The sequence below is a fragment of the Malassezia globosa genome (assembly GCF_000181695.2).
Source record: "Malassezia globosa CBS 7966 chromosome Unknown mgl_sf_1.1, whole genome shotgun sequence".
NCBI lineage: Eukaryota > Fungi > Basidiomycota > Malasseziomycetes > Malasseziales > Malasseziaceae > Malassezia > Malassezia globosa.
Genome location: NW_001849874.1, coordinates 1,175,720 through 1,195,775, shown reverse-complemented (window position 1 = coordinate 1,195,775; position 20,056 = coordinate 1,175,720). Strand labels below are relative to the sequence as shown.

At 53.9% G+C, this 20,056-nt stretch overlaps 10 protein-coding genes across 10 annotated transcripts; 6 read left to right on the top strand and 4 right to left on the bottom strand.

The window, feature by feature from the left end:
* Positions 1–190: 190 nt before the first annotated feature.
* Positions 191–3,260, top strand: MGL_0532 (uncharacterized protein; the record flags this gene model as incomplete). The annotated part of the gene is made up of 2 exons (XM_001732705.1): positions 191–3,096; positions 3,251–3,260. 2 exons carry the CDS (start codon positions 191–193, stop codon positions 3,258–3,260), a joined length of 2,916 nt encoding a protein of 971 aa, XP_001732757.1.
* A 214-nt stretch (positions 3,261–3,474) lies between these two features.
* Positions 3,475–4,833, bottom strand: MGL_0531 (uncharacterized protein; the record flags this gene model as incomplete). The annotated part of the gene is made up of 1 exon (XM_001732704.1): positions 3,475–4,833. One exon carries the CDS (start codon positions 4,831–4,833, stop codon positions 3,475–3,477), a length of 1,359 nt encoding a protein of 452 aa, XP_001732756.1.
* A 358-nt stretch (positions 4,834–5,191) lies between these two features.
* Positions 5,192–7,192, top strand: MGL_0530 (uncharacterized protein; the record flags this gene model as incomplete). The annotated part of the gene is made up of 1 exon (XM_001732703.1): positions 5,192–7,192. The coding sequence occupies one exon, from the start codon at positions 5,192–5,194 to the stop codon at positions 7,190–7,192; it is 2,001 nt and encodes a 666-aa protein (XP_001732755.1).
* Positions 7,193–7,459: 267 nt separating this feature from the next.
* Positions 7,460–10,120, top strand: MGL_0529 (uncharacterized protein; the record flags this gene model as incomplete). Its single annotated transcript, XM_001732702.1, has 1 exon — positions 7,460–10,120. The coding sequence occupies one exon, from the start codon at positions 7,460–7,462 to the stop codon at positions 10,118–10,120; it is 2,661 nt and encodes an 886-aa protein (XP_001732754.1).
* A 283-nt stretch (positions 10,121–10,403) lies between these two features.
* Positions 10,404–10,985, bottom strand: MGL_0528 (uncharacterized protein; the record flags this gene model as incomplete). The annotated part of the gene is made up of 1 exon (XM_001732701.1): positions 10,404–10,985. The coding sequence occupies one exon, from the start codon at positions 10,983–10,985 to the stop codon at positions 10,404–10,406; it is 582 nt and encodes a 193-aa protein (XP_001732753.1).
* A 286-nt stretch (positions 10,986–11,271) lies between these two features.
* MGL_0527 (uncharacterized protein) lies at positions 11,272–12,337 on the top strand (the record flags this gene model as incomplete). Its single annotated transcript, XM_001732700.1, has 2 exons — positions 11,272–12,277; positions 12,318–12,337. The coding sequence occupies 2 exons, from the start codon at positions 11,272–11,274 to the stop codon at positions 12,335–12,337; spliced, it is 1,026 nt and encodes a 341-aa protein (XP_001732752.1).
* Positions 12,338–12,833: 496 nt separating this feature from the next.
* On the top strand, positions 12,834–14,747 carry MGL_0526 (uncharacterized protein; the record flags this gene model as incomplete). The annotated part of the gene is made up of 1 exon (XM_001732699.1): positions 12,834–14,747. The coding sequence occupies one exon, from the start codon at positions 12,834–12,836 to the stop codon at positions 14,745–14,747; it is 1,914 nt and encodes a 637-aa protein (XP_001732751.1).
* An 84-nt stretch (positions 14,748–14,831) lies between these two features.
* Positions 14,832–15,962, bottom strand: MGL_0525 (uncharacterized protein; the record flags this gene model as incomplete). The annotated part of the gene is made up of 1 exon (XM_001732698.1): positions 14,832–15,962. The coding sequence occupies one exon, from the start codon at positions 15,960–15,962 to the stop codon at positions 14,832–14,834; it is 1,131 nt and encodes a 376-aa protein (XP_001732750.1).
* A 284-nt stretch (positions 15,963–16,246) lies between these two features.
* MGL_0524 (uncharacterized protein) lies at positions 16,247–17,884 on the top strand (the record flags this gene model as incomplete). Its single annotated transcript, XM_001732697.1, has 1 exon — positions 16,247–17,884. The coding sequence occupies one exon, from the start codon at positions 16,247–16,249 to the stop codon at positions 17,882–17,884; it is 1,638 nt and encodes a 545-aa protein (XP_001732749.1).
* A 27-nt stretch (positions 17,885–17,911) lies between these two features.
* MGL_0523 (uncharacterized protein) lies at positions 17,912–19,144 on the bottom strand (the record flags this gene model as incomplete). The annotated part of the gene is made up of 1 exon (XM_001732696.1): positions 17,912–19,144. The coding sequence occupies one exon, from the start codon at positions 19,142–19,144 to the stop codon at positions 17,912–17,914; it is 1,233 nt and encodes a 410-aa protein (XP_001732748.1).
* Positions 19,145–20,056: the final 912 nt, after the last annotated feature.

Below are 20,056 nucleotides of genomic sequence, written 5' to 3'. Positions count from 1 at the left end.
GTCAGTGAAAGAGTGAGAAGCACACTTGCTTTTCATTCGATCGACTGTGTCGAGCGAGTCACTGCGTCGCTGGGAAAAGAAAAAACAAGGTACCAACGGGCGCTCTTGTAGTTGGATGCGCCACGCGCTTTGTCGAACGTGGAATACTGGCATCAACTTTTTATATCGACCAACTCGAGCACTCCACGTCATGGCGACACCGGCCGCAGGCGAAGCACCAATACAGCTGGGAACGTTCCGGCGGCTCGCGCGAGAAGCGCTGCCATATGCTCCGGACATGGTAGTAGAAAAATGGCGCAGCACAGCGACGGGTCTGACTGTACTATGGTCACAGTTTGAAAATCCACTTGTGAATGCCTACATTACGCTGGCGACAGAGATCTTCACCGATAGCGGCGTGCCGCATACACTGGAGCATCTGGTGTTTTTGGGCAGCAAGCAGTACCCGTACAAAGGCGTGCTGGACAGTCTAGCGAATCGTGCGTTTGCGCAGGGCACAAATGCGTGGACGGCGAACGATCACACAGCGTACACGCTGACGACAGCAGGCTCAGATGGATTTCTGCGCATGCTGCCGGTGTATTGTGACCACGTCTTCTTTCCCACGCTCACAGACGCAGGCTTTGTGACAGAAGTATACCATATTAATGGCAAGCTGGAGGACGCCGGTGTCGTGTACTCCGAGATGCAAGGGCGCGAGAACTCCAGTGCCGATCTGATGGAGCTCAAGACACAGCGCATGCTGTACCCACGCACGTCCGCGTACCGCAGTGAGACAGGCGGGCTCATGTCGGCGCTACGCGTGCTGACGATCGATGAGATCCGCGATTATCATGCCCAGTACTACGCGCCGCACAATGCAGCGATTGTGCTGTGTGGGCCACTTGACCGGACAGAGCTGTTTTCCGCGCTCCAAAGCATTGATGACCGGTTTGTACAGATGGGCACCGCGAAGGGCGAGCTTGGGCCACCGGGATGGAAGCGGCCATTCGTGGAAACGGCAAGTGCCATGCCGCCTGTCATCGACGGCACAGAGCTTGCGGGCGCTGGCGTGGACGATGCTGATCCGCCAGCGAATCGCGATCGCCGGCGAGTGTTTGTCAACTTCCCGGAGCGGGACGAAAGCATTGGCGAGGTGCAAATCTCGTGGCTCGGGCCTACCATGGATGACAGCTTGGAGCTCCAGGCACTGGATGTGCTGAGCACGTACCTGACAGATTCGCCCGTAAGTCCGATGCAGCAGGAGTTTGTCGAGCGTGACGAGCCGCTGTGTACCGACATCTACATCGGCAACAATGAGCGCGCTGGTAGGACGGTGCTCTCTGCGTCGTTCAGCGCCGTCCCTACTGCGCAGCTGGATGAGCTGGATGGCCATCTGGACCGGCTGCTGCGGCGGATCGTGTCACAGGGCATTGACATGGCGCGGATGAGGACCGTGCTGCGCCGTGAACGCGAGCGGCTCTTGAGCCAGCTGGAGATGCGTCCCGCCGACTGTTTCTCCGACGTTCTGATCCACGACTTTTTGTATGGCCGCCAGGACGGCAGTGGCTTGGCCGACTCGCTCGATGACATGCGCCGCTTCGATGCACTTGATGACTATTCGAGTGAGGCATGGACCTCCCTGTTGACACGCTATCTGATCGAGAATGCACGACTGGTGGTCGTGGGCCGCCCATCAGCTGCGCTCGTGCAGCAGCTGAAGGACGAGACGCAGGCGCGTGTGGCGCAGCGGCGACAGGCGTGGGGTGAGCAAGGCGCACAGGCGTGTGAGCAAAAGCTCCAGCTAGCGCGTCAAGAGAATGACGCACCGATCCCGCCTAACATGCTGCAGTCGTTCCGCATTCCCTCCAGTGACACGATAGCATGGATCAAACTGGCGACAGCTGAGAGTGGATGTCGAGCGGCCGGCGAGTGCAATGAGCCACTGTGCGACGTTGCCACCGCCGACGACAAGACATTGCAGGCACATGTCGATGCCGATGCGCCATCGCCGCCCCTTTCGATCCAGTTCGACCACATTTCCTCGAAGTTTGTGCTTGTATCTGTCGTCATGGGTACCCAGAGTGTGCCGGACGACCTGCGTGCCTACCTGACGCTGTATCTGTCGATGGTGTTCTCGCTGCCAGTCCAACGGCAGGACGGCTCGTCGCTCAAGTACGAGGACGTCGTGAAGCAGCTGGACGAGGACGTGCTGGAATACGACGCTACCATCGGGATTGGCTCGAGCTTTTCGGAGACGATGGCTATCGAGTTCAAGGCACCCGTTGCGCACTATGAAAAAGTCGTCGCTTGGGTATATGACCTATTGTGGCGCAGCGAGTTTTCTCTCGACCGGGTGCGCGTCGCTGCCGCGAAGCTGGCGCAGTCGCTGCCAGAGCAGAAGCGCGACGGACGCATGGTCGCCTCGGCCCTCTCTCGCTCCATGCTCTTTGACAACAGCACGTCGACCTGTGAAGCGAACACGATCCTCCGTCAGGCACAGCGCGTGCCGGAGATGGTCGACGCACTGCAAGAGGAGCCAGAGCGTGTGCTAGAGCACTTTAACACGGTCCGCAACGCACTATTGCGCCCAGAGCATGTGCGCATCAGTGTGGCTGGCGACATTCGGTCGATTGCGCGCCCGCTCGAGCCATGGCGCGCTTATATGCCACGTGCACTGGCGGATGCTCCCCCGTCGTTGGTGCTTCGCCCGCTGCCGTGGGCAAGAGACATCTGCACGGGCCTGGGACGCAAGCCGGCGCTCGAGGGCCGCATGTGTGCTCTGCCGGCGATCGAGAGCTCCTACGCTGTTTTCACCTCTCGTGGTCTGCGCGGCTACACGGACAAGGACTATGCGCCCTTGGTCATTACGCTGACGATCCTGAATGCGATGGAATCGTTCCTCTGGCGCTACATCCGCGGCGCAGGCCTTGCGTACGGCGCGTCGATCCGCAACGATGCTGAGGCAGAGCAGATCCACTTCCTCCTGTACCGTGCACCCAACGCGGCAAAAGCCTTCCTGGAGGGCCGTAAGGTCGTGCAGGCACTGGCCTACGGCACCGCTCTGGACGATGGCTCCCACGTGGCACTGGACGAGACCATGCTCGAGTCGGCCAAGTCGAGCTTGCACTTTAGCGTCGCCGATGCGGAGGGCACGGTCGGTGCAGCGGCCCTCGAGAGCTTTGTGGACGTACGTCTCAAGCGAGTGGGACGCGGGCGTGGTAAGCGGCTACTTCAACAAGCAAGCAGCGTGACGCTCGACGACGTGCAGCGGTGCATGAAACAATACATTGTGCCGCTCTTCGATGCAAGCACTTCCGTTTGTGCAGTAGCATGCTCTCTATCGACGGCAGCGTCCATCCGATCCCAGCTTCAGGCACATGGATACGTGATGCACGATGTTGACATGCCAGCCGGCGGCTCCGACGAGTCCGGCACTGAGTCGTCGGAATCAGGCTCCGGCTCGGACTCGGACGTGTCGTCCGAGTCTGCAGCCTAGTTCAGTGTCATGCGGCGGTGGAACGATAAGAACAACAACTCGTACCCTTCAAACTCGTACAAAATTCGGTCGCTCTTAGTATAGTGGGGCAGTTCCAACGAGCGCAACTGCGCTGCACTGTCAGCATGGTCCATAGAAATGAACAGTGTGAGCGTAAAGTTGCCTGGCCGAAAGATGTCCACGACCCGAGACACCAGTTCTGGCACATTCGTGACGTGCGTATGAGCATCCTGGATCGCACCGTCACAGTCCAAATGCACGTTCGTCTCGAACGATGCGTAGCTCGATGCCTCTTCCGGCGTAACATGCACCGTCCAGTACCCTGCTGAGTGGTGCGGTGTCGCAGACACAAGCGCATTCGCTGAGTATCCGCACGGCTCGAACGCAAATGCATCCAGCTGCGTATCCGCAAACAGAGACGAGAGCCCTAGCTTTGCCGATACATCACGCCCAAGCTTGTGCGCCGACTCAATGTTCGTGCTGTCTTTGGCGTCAAAAAAGAACGGCTCACAAGCCTTGGGTGAAAGCTCCGTCATCAGGATCTCGAGTGTCAAGTCCGTGTCAGGCAGGCTACGCCGCGCGATCGCCGGTGCCGATGTACTCTGGAGCTCGAGCTCAGCTTCTTTCTTCGCCTCAGTCTCCGCCTCCATATCGACGCCCTGCGCCATGTACAAGAGCCAGTGGTTCCCATTCATTTTCCCCACCGTGTACGCTGCGCCGTGGTCAAAGTACTGATCCAAAAACCGCGTCTCAAGCATCCAGTCTCGGTGCGGTCCTTGCTGCTTTTCAGGAAACATGAAGCTTTTACGGCTGTAGAAGCAGTGGCGCACACAACCACCCAAAATCTTGCAGTCTGCGTCGCCAGCGACGGCATTCGCGATCATGGTGCTCGATACGCTCGATGCTTGCAGGGACAGCGCTTCTTCATCAAACAGGGTGGCTTTCGCAATGCGTAACAAGCGGTCCAGTCCGAATAGGAGTGTCGTCGTGCCACACGTCTTCAAGATCAGCTTATGAGGGTATACAAACATGGACGACTCGCTAAGCAGGTATGCATCCACTTCGGCGCTTGTCTCTACACTGAGGATCTTGCACTTGACAAGGTCCAACATGCCTTCCCAGGTACTTTTCGGCACGCGTCGAAGCCCAAGTCGTCCGCCCAGCCTCACGCCCCGTTCTGCCATGGCGCGCTGGCACTCCGGCAAAGCATCAACATTCGGCGCGAACCAAAGCTCCAAAAGCTTCTCTGGGCCTTCAAACGGACCCCCCAGCTCACTCATGTCTACACTTGGCGCCGATGTGTCGTCCCATTGCTTCTCTGCAGCCTCAGCGCTAGCTCGCGCGTCCGCGTCCATCTTTATCGTCACGTATCAATCAATGGGAATCGTGGGCCCGAAGAGAAAAAAAATCTGAAATTCCAACCAAAATTTCGTTCGTTGGTGACGTCAGCCACAATAAAAAAATCCCCACCCCTGCTAGCCTGGGAGTGTGAGTGCGAGTGCGAGTGCGATATCTTCCAAGAAACGTATGCGCTGCGTCAAAAACACCTCCAGCTTCCCCAGTAGGCCGATAGAGGAAAATCGGCAACGTGCATGCATGGATCGCGCTCGCCGCGCGTAAGAGTGTGAGATGTGATAAGCGCTCCACAATCGTCGTTGTCGTCATTATCACCATCATTATTAACGTACACTCCCTTGTCGTCGCGACCTGTTCATGCCCCCTGTCGCCTCACTCTTGCTGGCGCACCGCCCAGAGCGCCGCACTATGCTCGTGATAGGCGACGGAAGACTTGCACAAACACGTGTGCGTACGGCCAAAGAGGCCGGCCTGGAGACAAAGTTGGCCTGGAATGCGCCTGTCGCGAATATCTCAAGCGACATGTACCAAGTGTCGACCATGGCCCTTTTCCCCTCCAAAGACGACAAGGAAAACTGCATACGTGCATGGGAACATATATTAAATGAAATCGATGGCCCAGACGCTTCCTTATTCGCTGTGTGTGTCACAGATACGCTCGTGGCTGTACCGAATGACGCAAGCTCGCGGCGCTTGCGGTGTGAGATTTTGGCTAAAGCTTGTCGTACGCGCCGCCTTCCCTTGAATGTGACTGATACGCCGGAACTTTGCACATTCTCTTTCCCTGCAACTCACCGCTTCGCCACAGATGACGAAGAGAACGCTTCGTCGCTTCAACTCGCTGTTACTACAAATGGTCGGGGCTGTCGTCTAGCTGGTCGGATACGTCGGCATCTCGTCGCATCGCTGCCGGCATCTGTCGGACTCGCTGTCGAGCGCATTGGTGAGATGCGCGAGCTGGCAAAGGCACGCACGTCTTGTCGAGGCGATGCGGGTGAACTGGAAGACGAACCTGCCCTGAATGATGCCCTAGGCTACTCTAGTACAGCGGAAGATGAAAGTGATGCCTGTGCTGTGCAGCGTCGGCGCATGCGCTGGGTCGCTCAAATCAGCGAGTACTGGCCGCTGGAACGGCTGGCATCGCTGGATCAAACTCAAATGCAAGCTCTGCTTGAGAACGAAATGGACGCATCTTCGCGTGCACAAGAAACATCAGCTGTCACTGAACATGTCGAGCCTGTGGCCAAGCGGTCGCGTCACGATTTGGACATTTCCAAGCCACGCCGCAAAGGCCATGTATACCTGCTCGGCTCTGGTCCTGGCCATCCTGCACTCCTCACAGTCGCAGCGCGAGACATTTTGACATCGCCCGACACAGACGTGATCTTGTCGGACAAGCTGGTGCCGACCGCTGTGCTGGCGCTGATCCCCTCAACGACGCCGCTCGTAATCGCAAAAAAGTTCCCTGGCAACGCAGAAGGTGCACAGTCTGAGCTTATTTCGCAAGCGCTCAAGGCTGCAAACGAAGGCAAAACCGTCGTCCGATTGAAGCAAGGCGATCCTTTCGTATATGGACGTGGTGGCGAAGAGCTTGTTGCATGTCAAAATGCAGGCATCGAATGCACAGTCGTGCCAGGTATTTCCAGCGCCATAGGAGGTCCGTTGATGGTCAATATTCCTGTGACGCAACGCGGCGCTGCCGAAAGCATGATCATGTCGACGGGCGTAGGACGTGGCGGAAAACGTGTGATGCTGCCAGGATATGAACGTTCCCGAACTCTTCTTCTCCTAATGGGTGTGGCACGCCTGCCCGCTGTGATCGAGACTCTTACATCCTGTGAAAGCCCTGGTCGCTATGGCGATGCATATCCTCCATACACGCCCATTGCCATTGTCGAACGTGCTAGCTCCGAGGACCAACGCCTCATTGCATCCACATTAGATCGCATCGTGCATGTCATGGACACCCATATCACTGATGGTCAGCGTCCGCCGGGCATGCTGGTAGTCGGATGGGCTGTATTGAGCCTTACATCCACGCAAGTTGCTGGTGCGCATGTCCTAGACGATGAAGCCGACTGCTATGCAGAACACGAACATGACCCTGCTCGTGCTGCAAAGCAACTCGCTGAACGTGATGCTGCACGCATTGATCGTTGGCTTGGCTCGCGAGGCTTCTACATTCGTGAGGGATTGCCACATGGCTATGATCGATTTGCGCAAGACGCGCCAGCTCTGACTCGCTCCTTAGACGATCCTACCACGCTTCCACGGTCCTCTAGTGGCTGGGCTGCTCCTCGGTATGGAGAAGCAATGGAAACGCCCACGCTAGCACCCTCGTCCCAGCCATCGTCATGAATTTGTCGCCCCATAGGAACGCACGTCAACGTTATTCTAGTGTCACATACAGATAGTCAGGCACAAAATGTGTGTCTCAAGTCACGTGAAGTGCCCCTACATCAACACGGATCGTTGACACGCGTCGTGTGTCCTCATCATCAAGTGGGGGGAGGTGGACGAAAAGTAGTTTAAATGTCGCTGCATGGCCAAGCGCCACCTTCGGCGCATCGCGCGTCGCGGTCCATTCCCTTCACGCCAGGACGTGCGACTAACCGTGGTGTAGCAATGAGTGCGAAGCAGTATGACCGCTACTTGCGCCGGCTGTCTGCTGTACAACATTCAACTCGACGCGTAATGCGTACTTCCGTCGATGAGGAAGAGGATGTCAACGAGGAGAACGACAATGAGGTTGAGCGCATACCTATACCTGAACTTACGCCTATCGCTCGAACTCCCGCACCTCGACGTCTTCCCCCTATGATCCGCCAGCTCGACCGCGGGCATCCCAACACGTTGACTCACGACCCTTCCGCGCCTGTTGCAGAGTCATATCTCCACGAAGCCTCATTCGTGTTGAATCCGCTCAGTGGACGCACTCCCAATGTGGCATCCCGCAAGTTAGCTCGTTCGCGAGCGTACCATGTCGATGAGCCGGATCAATCTACACCTTCTCAGCACATCGTGAATCTCTTGTCCGTGGATGCGACTCTGCAGGATGTGCTTCTTGTGGAAGACTTGTTGTATGTTCTCATCGGAATCGAAGGCAACTATATTCAGTTCTCTTCTGATTACAAGCCCGACGATCTTGGGCACCGACTGAACGGGACTCGCTTTGTCATCGACGACAGTCTGAATTCATCTTTACGTGAGCTAGTGGAACGAATGCTGCCCTTGTCAGGGTACTATACCTCTATAAGCGCGTTTTTGGAATGCGAGTCTGGCTTGGAGTATGGTACTGTCATGCACGCATTGTGTGCCGCAATCCGGGCGCAACTTAAAACATATGAGGAGCTTGTTGCACAGATGGAAGAGCGGCTCCTAAGCTCGCCAGATTTTACTTTGCAGCAGTTATGGCTCCAGATGCGCCCGATGCTTCGAACGTTCAGTCTCATTCATTCCGTCACGTCAGAGATCGCCAGTATTACACATGCGGACGTGCTACCACGCGAAGACGAGAACGATGAAGAAGATGACGTTGACAACGAGGACGGGTCCAGCTCGTCCGATGCAGGTTTTGACAGTGATGCTTCGCAGCTCGAGCGTGATCGACGTGCACTTCTTGGTATGGAGGATGATTTCGAGCAAGGGATTGTTGGCGGCATTGTAAAGGGCGGCGAAGTATTGTCTATGTTGTGGGACAGACTCACGCATCTTGGTGGTGATCCTTTGGCTCATAATCTATATCTTGAACTGTTTCGCGAGGCTTCTCAGCCATATGCGCGTATGCTCTTGCGTTGGATCACATCAGGTGTTTTGCTTGATCCTTACGAAGAGTTTATGGTGGTGGAAGACGCCCGCGTCACTCGAGCGAGCCTCGAGTCTGATCCCACGGACGAGTACTGGGAGCGCCGATACATGCTGCGGGATGAACGATTTTATGCTCAACAAGAGCAGCAAGCTCGAGATGGAGACCCTATGGCCGATGACGTGGACGAGGCCCGAGGCGAGTTGACGGGCGGCGCCAAGATTCCTGCTTTTCTTGAGCCATGGAAACACAAGATCTTGCTGGCTGGCAAGTACCTGAATGCCATTCGCGAGTGTGGAATTGATGTGTCCAATGTGCTATCGGATCGAGTCCAAACTCTGTTTGGCTCTCAAGATGCACATGTGGAATCCTACCTGGCGCTGGATGCAAAACTCGAACGGGTCGTCATGGATGATGAGTCATTTGCAGTGTGTATTGAGCGCGCATATCAACGCGCAAACGCGGCGTTATTGTGCCTGCTAAAGAAGGACAAGGACATCATTGCGCGGCTTTGCTCGCTGAAACACTACTTTTTCTTCGCACACGCGGACTTCCTACAAACCTTCTTGGATCAATCAGAGCATGAATTGCGCAAAGTCGTCGATCCACAACGGATCCGCGAGACCACATTGATGCGCCTGCAAACTCAACTCGACATGGCATTGGGCAGCTCAGATACGGTAGGATTCCTTGATCCATACCGAGAGGACTTGCGCGTGGATTTGGCCAAAGAGCGTGCCTATGATCAACTCCAGCGTATCGCGGATACCAAAGGTGTGATTGAAATAGCAAAATTGCGTGCGAAGCAGCAAGCAGAGCGACAGCATCAAGGTACGCGTGAAGTCGTCATGTATTTGCTCCAGTTCGACGTGCATGTGCAATTCCCCGTATCACTGGTCATCTCCAAGAAAAATATCCTCCGTTGGCAGTTCATTCACCGCTGTCTTTTGCTGTTCAAATTGCTGGAACGTGCGCTCACGGATGTGTGGGTGGATCAGACCGCGTCGTCATGGCGCCGTCGCGATCGACGGCCTCATGCTGCACCCATGGAGCGTTGGAAAATGAGGATTCATCTACTTCGGCAGCGGATGTTACTGCTGGTGCAACAACTACTGGCTTTTTATACGAGCGAGGTCTTGGAGCCAAACTGGCACGACTTGGAATGCAAGCTGCTCGAAGCTCGCTCGGTCGACCAATTTATGAAGCATCACTTTGACTTTCTTAATACGTGTCGCAAGGAGTGCATGCTGACGGACTATCGTTATTTGGAGTGTCATCGGAAGATCATGAATACCATCACCGCGTTCACCGAGAGCAAGGCGCGGTTTGCTGAGCAATATGCAAATATGCAAACGGCAGTAGACGCGTGGTATGAACAAGGTGATGAGAGTGCACCGGCACCACAACTTATAGACGATGGCGATATCCTCGTCAAGATCGAAGCAAGCTGGAATAAACATGCCCGCGTATGTTGCATATGATTTTGTTTGCTTTTTTTGATTGCCTAGCTACTAACAAACACAGACTTTTCGAGATGTGGTCAATTTATTGTCCACCACCGAGAACCCAGCCGCACTACCACTAGCATATCGACTACAGACGACCTTGCGTTAGCAGAGAATGCATTTAGCACACAAAGATATGACGAGTTTTAACATACAGGAAAGCATGAAAGCAAATAGAACTGTTTTAGGGGGGCATCATTGATATCTATGTGATCTTACAACATACAGAGACCCACAGTGGACACAGCCGTGAGACCAATTACTGTGTAACCAGCAAGATACGACGAACGGAGAAGCGTGACTGAACAGTTGTTAGTCGATTCGCTACTACATGCGAGAAAAGAAACGTACAGTATCCCATGTCCCAAGCAAGATGGCGCAAACCGTTAAAGAAGTGGTACATGAAGGCAGCGGCCAAAGGGGCCTTGACTGACACCTTCGCCCACGCAGGGAGGTGAGAAACTGCGTCCACAAGCGAGCCTGACGACAGCATCTCACCAAGTCCAATGTGTGGTGCAGCGAGGTAGCCGATGGCGTATGCATACAAAGCCCAACTCATGCCTGTGCCTGTGGCACGGTGCAGAATAGAACTGACCCACGTCAGTTGTGGCTGGTAGATGGAGAGATGAGGCGAGATTGGGCGTTCGTTCCGCTGCGTGTTGAGCCGCTTAAGATCCTGCTCTTCCGTCATCGGAACAACAGGTGCCTTTTTTGCCCAAGGAAGAGCTTGAGCCTTTGATGAAGTATGAATAGCTCGCGAGGCAAATGGCATGGCGCGCATCAAGCCCTCCGTCGTGCGCAGGGGAGCGCGAAGCATACGAGTAGCCACGAACAGACTCATGCTCACCAAAGTAAACGGAGGTGTGAAAGGCTTGAGATTGTGTTGTCCGGCTGACTGAGACGAAAAGGACAGTGCAGCAACCAAGTTCAAGCAGCCAACTCCAGCCAACCATGTGCTGCGGATTGAAAGTCCTGCCTCGGGTGCGGCCGGATTGGCCGGTCCCCATATGATGTGTCAGCATGGACGTTCCTGCTATTCAGCTCCACTTTCCCGCTAACGGCTGGAGCCCAGATCTCATACGTGTGGAAGGCTCGCTGATCGATCGACCCAGAAAGAAAGCAGCATCATGGCTTTCGCTGTGGGACTGTCGCACGTCGCTACAGTGAAGGACCGGACGAATGAGTTTCGGGGCGTCTTGAGCAAGTTCTCTGCTGCCACGCCTGCTCCCGCCGCTGCTCCCGTCAGCAAGCGTCCCACTACTGCGCATGCTGAATTCTCACGACGGGCGCAAGCTGTAGCGCGTGATCTAAGTCATACCACCGCGAAACTGGACCGGCTCTCGCAGCTGGCCCGAAGAAAAACGCTTTTTGATGACAGACCTGTTGAAATATCGGAGCTTACTTACATTATCAAGCACGATATTGCCGGACTGAATCGTCAGCTCGCTGAGCTGCAACAATACTCATCAAACCGCAGCGCTAAGCTAAACCGAGCTGATGAGCACCGTGGAAATGTCGTGACGATGCTTCAGTCGACACTTGCAAGTACGACGACGAATTTCCAAGAGATTCTTGAGGTTAGAACGCAGAACATGAAAGCATCAAAGGACCGTTCAGAGCAATTCTTCCAGGGAGCGGCGCCAACGTTGGATCAACAGAGATCCAAGTCGCCACTCTACACACTCGCTCGTGCGCAACCGCCTGCAGCAGCGCCGCCTGCATCAGCGCTGCATCACCGGGGTTCTACAAGTCAGCACGCGTTACGCGACGAAGAAGCGCACTCCGTTGACAAGGGCTTCCTTGCGTTGGATATGATGGAAGCTGGCGGCCTACAGCAGCAGCAGCTTATGTTGAACGAATTTGAAGACCAGCAGTCGAACTACTTGCATCAACGGTCCAGCGCGATTGAATCTATCGAATCGACCATCTCTGAATTGGGACAAATCTTCGGGCAGCTTGCACACATGGTTGCACAACAAGGTGAAACGGTCCAGCGAATCGACGATGATGTCATGCACGTGTCCGATAATGTTGAAGGTGCTCGTCGTGAATTATTAAAGTACTATACCAGCATATCAAACAACCGGTGGCTCATGCTGAAGATTTTTGGTGTTTTGATCGTTTTTTTCCTACGTACGTCGTCTGTCGCTTTTCCTCTAACGCATGCCGCCAGTGTTTATTCTCGTTTCCTAAAAGCGCATACCCTCGTTTCCATGATACATAGATACCCTGATGTGACAGCGTCTCTCTCATTCCACAGCCCGTGCTCACCACCCCAAATTAGTACAGTCTGGAAATTAAGGACGCGTGCGATGAAAAGTGGCTGAAGAGCGATTTTGTAATTATTTTTGATCTTGGAACATGGGGGAAGGATGCTTGATGTGCATGTGAATGCCTTAACCGCGACTATACTTGTTGCTCCTCAAACATGGTGGATGTCGCAACGAAGCCTAGCGAGAATAGCTTAATGCCGACTATTCCAGTTGGTCAACCTATTCCACCCAACGTTTCGCATGCAGTGTCTGTCTCCCTACCAAGGTGGCAGGATATTGTAGACTACGAGGAAGGACGCCTCACTGATTCCATGCAAACAGGATATCCGAGATTCTTCATTCATCATTCAATCCAAAAGGTACGTTATGACGGCGGCCTCATTTGTTCTGGTTTTAACGCGCATTAGTTGTCAAAGATGATGCTGGAAAAATTCGCCCAGCGTCATGAGGATTGCGTGCTTTTTGCATCGCCTCAGCATGCGTCACAATGTCGTGACTTCATGCGCGCTATGAAACAGCGCGAATCGCCAGGCTCCCCCACACTGCCTGTCCGCGTTGTCCGCTTTTCCGTACTAGCACACCCGACCCAGGACAGCACTACGGTACGTGTTCCGGACCCCTCGGATGCCACCATCCGTCTGTACATTGTGCTCTTTGACCGCGACGTGTTCCCACTCGCGAAACAATTCTGGCAGCACACTGGCGTAGGGATTTCAAGCCGTATTGCTGACGAATGCATGCGGATTCTGGCGCATAACGAAGCGCTTCTTGAGCCCTGCGGCGGCCGTTGTGCACCCAGTCCATCTCTTGGACCGCGCCGTGGCTCCTCCTCATCCGCATCAGCCTCAGCCGGTGTGACTGCTCGTGGCGGTGGATTTGGCCGCACACGCTATCAATCACGAGGAATAGATGCATGGGGTTCCTCAGTGCCTTCGTCACGACGCACGTCCCGAAGTTCCTCGACAGCGGCACTTCATGAACCAGCTGCTTCCGAAGACGAAGAGCTCGCATATGAGCATGACGTGTTTGTAGAAGAGCGCTTTGGGCGTAATTTGCCGATCGCACTTGCCCAAGATGCGAAGATCGCATTGCGCAGGCGCATTGCTGGTACACTCGTGGGCGAATTGGCAGAAGAACCTGTTGAACGCGCAGTAAGTGCTCGCCAAGTGTCGGGTGTTAGCGAGAACGACGTCTTTTTGTTCCCTACTGGAATGAATAGCATCTATCATGCACACCAAACCCTCATGCTAGAGCGTGCGATGATACAGCAAGGCGTTCCGATGACGAAGAAGGCTATCCAAGCAGCCATGCGTACAATGGCGGATCCCAGCTTTGTCGGACCTAAACAAACCATTGGAAAATCAGTATGCTTTGGTTTCCCGTACACGGACACGCTTAAGGTGTTGCAAAAGTGGGGTCCCGGGTGCCACTTCTTCGGGCGTGGCACGGACGATGACTTGGACAAGCTTGAGGCACTTCTTGCCCAGCAAGACGACCAAGCGCCCAAAATCCATGCGCTCTTCTGTGAATTCCCTAGCAATCCTTTGCTTCGATCTGCAGACCTGCCGCGAATTCGACGACTCGCCGACAAGTATGACTTTTCCGTGGTGATTGACGAGACGGTCGGCAACTTTGTGAATGTGGAAGTATTGCCGTACGCCGACATGGTGGTATCCAGTCTAACGAAGGTGTTCTCCGGCGATTGTAATGTGATGGGTGGCTCCCTCGTACTGAATCCACAGTCAAAACGCGTTGAATCTTTGAGAGCCGTCTTGTCAGCAAACTATCAAGACACATTCTGGATGGAAGATGCAATCTTCCTTGAGCGGAACTCGCGCGACTTTGTTGCTCGTATTTCGCGCATCGACCGCAATGCTGAGGCCATTTCTGACTATATGTTTTCTCAAAGCCAAGCTGGCGGTATGAAAGACAGTATCATTTCGTCTGTGTACTATCCCAAATACGTGACACGACATCACTACGAGACGTGCCGTCGGAAGCAGCCCTATGATACCAGCAGTGAAGGGGCGAAGCAAGGTGGCTTTGGCGGACTTTTGTCAATTGAATTTGTCACCAGTACCACAGCGCAGGTGTTTTATGACTCCCTCGCTTGTGCCAAAGGACCGTCGCTGGGCACAAACTGCACGTTGGCATGTCCTTACACATTGCTTGCACATTACGCAGAACTGGACTGGGCTGCTGAGATGGATGTGAGTGACAAGCTTGTGCGTGTTAGCATTGGTCTGGAAGAGACCAATGCATTACTGCACGTCTTTGCGACAGCGTTAGATGCAGCGCGCCAAGCCCAGGCTCAGGCTCAGACTGTATAAGAGACAATGTGGTTGGATGCATTTCCAGTTTTCCATTTACCAATGTGAAGCGTTTCAACAGACGCGAGACTCTATGTTGTTGGATTATACAGGCTTGCCTTTAGGCTTTGCCTCCTCGATAGCGTACTTAATGTGCAATTTCACATGACCAGATCCACCTTGCCCTGTACCACCAACTTCGCCAGCATCGGGACCTGGATGCTGCGTCTCTTCTAGATTCTCGGCTCCACTAGCAATCACAAAGATGGTACCATCTGCGCTAAAAGCCGCAGTGCTCACGGGCGACGGCAGAACATATTGGCGAATGCGCTTCTTAGCCACAGGGTCCCATAATGCACAGTGAGCATCGCCACCGCATGTTGCGAACGTGCCATACGTAGGGTGAAAGGCAATCGCATGAATAGGGTATACGACGTCGATACCGTCCACATCTTTCCGGTGACATTTGAACGCATATTTATTTGCTTGTGTCTGAGCATCCGAGCTGAAGAACTCAACAGCAACACGCCCTTCGATAGACGAGGTTACGTAGCCCAATCCATCGGGCATGCACCGAACGTCACGAAGCATGAACTTGAGACTGCTCTCACGTTTCTGTTCAGGGTCCCATGAGCTGCGTCCATCGATGGCGTCCCGAAGTTGAAGTGTATTATAGATATAAATGGCCCTCTCTGCCATAGCCACAACAAGCCGTGACGGGGAGGCGGCTGTTCGGGGCGACACGTCCATGGCAAACAATTTGCTTGGTAGAGTGAGAGTATGCCGTAAGGATGCACCCACATCAGCGGAGGGATCCCATACTTTGACAGTAGCGTCCCAAGATCCAGAGAACAAGAGGCCTGAGTTGGGATCGTATCGCACACGACTCACGCCATCTTGATGTTTGCCGAGAATCACCATTTGGCCATTTTCCACATTTAGCAACCGCACACGCCGATCGAGGCACGCACTGGCAGCAAGCGATTCGTTGATCCAGGCGACATCGAGTACAGCTGCAGGATGCTCAAAAGACTGCAGCACTCGTGCTCCTTCTGTGCCTCTGGAGCATTGATTGAGGTCGTAAACTCGCGCGAACTTGTCCCAACTTCCAACGAGCAAGTGGTTTGCGTGCTTAGGAGATGTCCGATCAGGAAAGAACTCCAAGGAAGACACAGGCTCCTGGATATCGGATATGGAAAATTCAGCGAATGGTGGCTGTGTCTGCGGCGATGACATTTCTATGTAATAACACAGCAACGTCGAGCGTACTAGCCTCGAGAGTCAGCGTAATAACGACGTTATCACTTGAACGTGTGCGAGTGTGTATGTTGAGCAAGGTTGTGTTGCTTATATAAGCCAACTCAACGTCTTGTGGGTGCCTGTTTCATTTTTTTTCTGCAAGTAGTAGCGGCGTGGCTCGATAGTTTTTTTTCAGTTTGGATGGGTCATCGATTTTTTAAGCCTGATGCTGACATCACAGCACGAATGATATTTTTTGCCTTAGGCCTTTCATCGTGATTATGAGCCAAGAAATTCATAGTCAGTACGACTCGATTCTAATCCTCGATTTCGGGTCGCAGTACTCGCATCTTATCACGCGGAGATGCCGTGAGCTGAACGTGTACTGTGAGATGCTCCCCTGTACCCAAAAGATCGCTGAGCTGTCCTGGAAGCCGAAAGGCATCATTTTGTCGGGTTCGCCATATTCAGTGTATGATGACGTGGCTCCGCGCGTAGATCCAGATGTGTTCACATATGGTGTTCCAGTGCTTGGTATATGTTATGGTCTACAAGAAATGGCGTGGAATCACGGCGGTCGGGTCGACCCACATGACACGCGCGAATATGGACACGCCACGATCCAAGTCCTTTCGACAGGCAATGGAAACGCCGATGCGCTGTTTTACGGTCTAGGAAACGACCTGACTGTGTGGATGTCCCATGGAGACCAGTTGTCGAAGATGCCTGAAGGCTTTGAGATCATTGCGCACACGGCCAGTGCGCCGTACGCAGCCATTGCCCACAAAGAGAAGCCATTTTACGGCATCCAGTTCCATGCGGAAGTGACTCACACTGCATGCGGTAAAGGCATCTTTGAAAACTTTGTCGATCGGATCTGTGGCTGCCAGCGCAACTGGACTATGGAGACATTCATTGACAAGGAGATTGCACGTATCCGCGAAATGGTCGGACCAACGAGCCGGGTCATTGGGGCCATTTCCGGTGGTGTCGACAGCAGTGTTGCAGCGAAGATTATGCACGAAGCTATTGGTGACCGCTTTCATGCCATCATGGTCGACAATGGTGTGCTGCGCATGAATGAGGCAAAGCAGGTGTATGAGATGCTTTCTGAACACCTGGGTGTGCAACTAACGGTCGTTGATGCATCAGACCTTTTCCTTGGCCGACTCCAGGATGTGGAAGATCCGGAGCGGAAACGCAAGATCATCGGGAACACATTCATTGAAGTGTTCGAAAGAGAGGCAGAGCGGCTAGAGAAGGACGCTGAGGCGCAAGAGGCTCAGGCGCTCTCTCACGGCGGTGCTCCGGGCAAGATTGCTGGCAAGTATGAATTCTTGCTGCAGGGCACACTCTATCCCGATGTGATTGAGAGTATTAGCTTCAAAGGGCCTAGTGCCACAATCAAAACACACCACAACGTCGGCGGTTTGCTAGAAGATATGAAGCTCAAGCTGATCGAGCCATTGCGGGAACTATTCAAGGACGAAGTTCGCGAACTCGGAAAGTTGATGGGCATTCCTGAGCACCTTGTGATGCGGCATCCGTTCCCTGGACCTGGCTTGGCCATCCGCATCCTTGGCCCTGTTACGCGCGAGCAGGTCAAGCTGCTTCAGCACGCCGACAAGATCTACGTGGAAGAGATTTGGAAGGCTGGTGTGTACAATGAAATTAGTCAGGCCTTCGCCGTCCTCCTCCCGGTACGAGCCGTGGGCGTGCAGGGCGACAAGCGCACGTATGACCAAGTCATTGCTCTGCGCGCCGCGCAAACTACCGACTTTATGACTGCGACGTGGTATCCATTTGACTATGCACTCTTGTCTCGCATTTCTAATCGCATTACGAATGAGGTCCAAGGGGTGAACCGGGTAGTTCTTGATGTGTCGTCCAAGCCACCAGCAACGATTGAGTGGCTCTAAGACGCAGTTGATAGAAATACATGTATCTCAGCGAAGCTTCACAAACGAGGACTGCAGTCCACGATCGTCATGGCGCTCAACTTGATCGCGCGCAGGGGTGTTGAGGTCCCAGAAACGCAGCGTCTCATCGCCCGCTCCTGTTACGATCGATTTGCCTGACGGGCTCATAGCCAGGTACAGCACACGCATCGTATGGCCCGTCAATGTGGCAACATGCGACAGTGATGGGTAGCGCCAGAGCTGAATCTGGTTGTGCAAGTTGGTACTAGAATAGCCGTGCGTGCTAATGAGTTCGTTCGACGTCTTATTCCATGCCAAGTTGCACACCTGGCTGCCCGTGTCCATCATCGACAGATGCGTGCCTGTTTGCGTGTTCCAGAACCGAATCTTCATGTCAGCCGTACCACCACCAGAAGCAAGTAGCCCTTGTTGGTGTGGACTCCAAGCAATAGCCTTGACGGCCGCAGTATGTTCGTTGAAACGGTGCAACGGAGTTTCTGATAGGCCATCCCAGACGAGCAGCTTGTTGTCATTTCCGCCAGACGCAAGCTGGTCACCTGTAGGATTCCACTTCAACCCACATACCTCTTGTCGATGCGCTTGCAGGGATTTTACATGGTGTTCAGGCACCCGGACATCGCGATGATATATGTATCGGTCGCGAGAGCCTGTTGTGAGGATGTGGTGGTTCCATGCAATGGCACCGACGCGTGCGCTGTGGCCCATCATGGTGCGAAGGAGCTTTTCCCTTTCTGCATCCCAAATTTGAACAAGACCCGAGTGTGTGCCAACTGCCAGATACTGACCGCGCTCAGTCCAGCTGAGACCCGTGATGCTATCTTGCATGCCTTGGAGGTCACACAGTTTCGTCACATTTGAGTTCCTCGCAGACCAGAGGTAGACGCACTTGTTCAGCCCAACCGCAAGCACATCCTGATTGGACCAATCGACAAGGTTCAGGTAGAAATCGTCCGCCAGCTCCGGTGCATCCAAGACTTTGTAAGGTACCTTGCTCACAACACGTGTTGATACACGCGCGTTCAGAAGAAGTCTCTGACTTTCTGGCTTCACAGGCGAAGTACTGTAAGCTGTATGAACCGGGGAATCGACTTGCTCATGCGGCGAGAACAACCCTGTGGGTGTGCTTGCGGGTGACAAGCTGGGTGACACGAAAGAAGAGGTACGTGCCAATGGATGTGAGCCATACAAATCCATGTCACCATCATACGCGGTTACTTCACGCAAGCGAGCTGAGGCCATTGGCGATCCAACCATTGGTCGCCGACTGGCTGGAGTGGTGGAACAGGAGGTGGGGCTCCGAAAACTCAGCAAGTTTTTCTTAGATGACGACGCCGGCAATGAGTCCGCGCGGTATGTTCGTACAGCTGAGGGGGAGCTAGTTTGTGGAGTAATGGTTCCAGTTCGCGTGGGGGACAATGCGCCCAAGTTACCATGCGAAGAAGGTGATGATGACATCGGTCTGTCAGCGCCAAAAAGTTCCGAGCTAAGAAGCATCGAGTATGTTTCATTGGCCTCTTCTATGCATATGTGAGAAGTTCTCTTCAAAGTACGTACCCATCTGTGCATCTAATTCGGGTATTTTTTTCCGTTTGTGACGGCCGCTGGGCGTTAACGTTTCCTCTGGCAAGAGTTGGAATGCTGCCTGCAAGTCCGTTCCATCTCGACTGGGGATAAAGCTGTTGTGTAAGCACTTCGTGATGTACATACCGATCACCGTAAGTACCGTTTGCACCCCTACTTCGATTTTTTCTGGGGGTTCTGGGCAACTCTGACATGGTTAGCGATGGTTATGCCCCTCTGATCCGTGTTGCTGTGTTGGTGGCTTGAGACTTCACAAAGCCGTGCTGTGCGAGATCTCAGCACGCTTGATCCGTTGCAGCGACGCCTTGTAGTGCAACTCAAGACTCTACTGCTGCGTCGCACGCGAGCAGCACTCGTTGCACTGCACACAAAGCTAGTGCAAATTAAGACACGTTCTATACACGCACTCACGAGAGCATCGTTGAATCGTGGAGACGGAGCAGACTGATGGAATGGTCACGTGATGTGAGCACCATCGTCCCCTCATCTTGGTCCGGGGTGTTGCTGCCATGCAAGATAAACAATGAGACGGGACACCGGTTGACCAAGTGTGCAATATTTTTTTTTTTA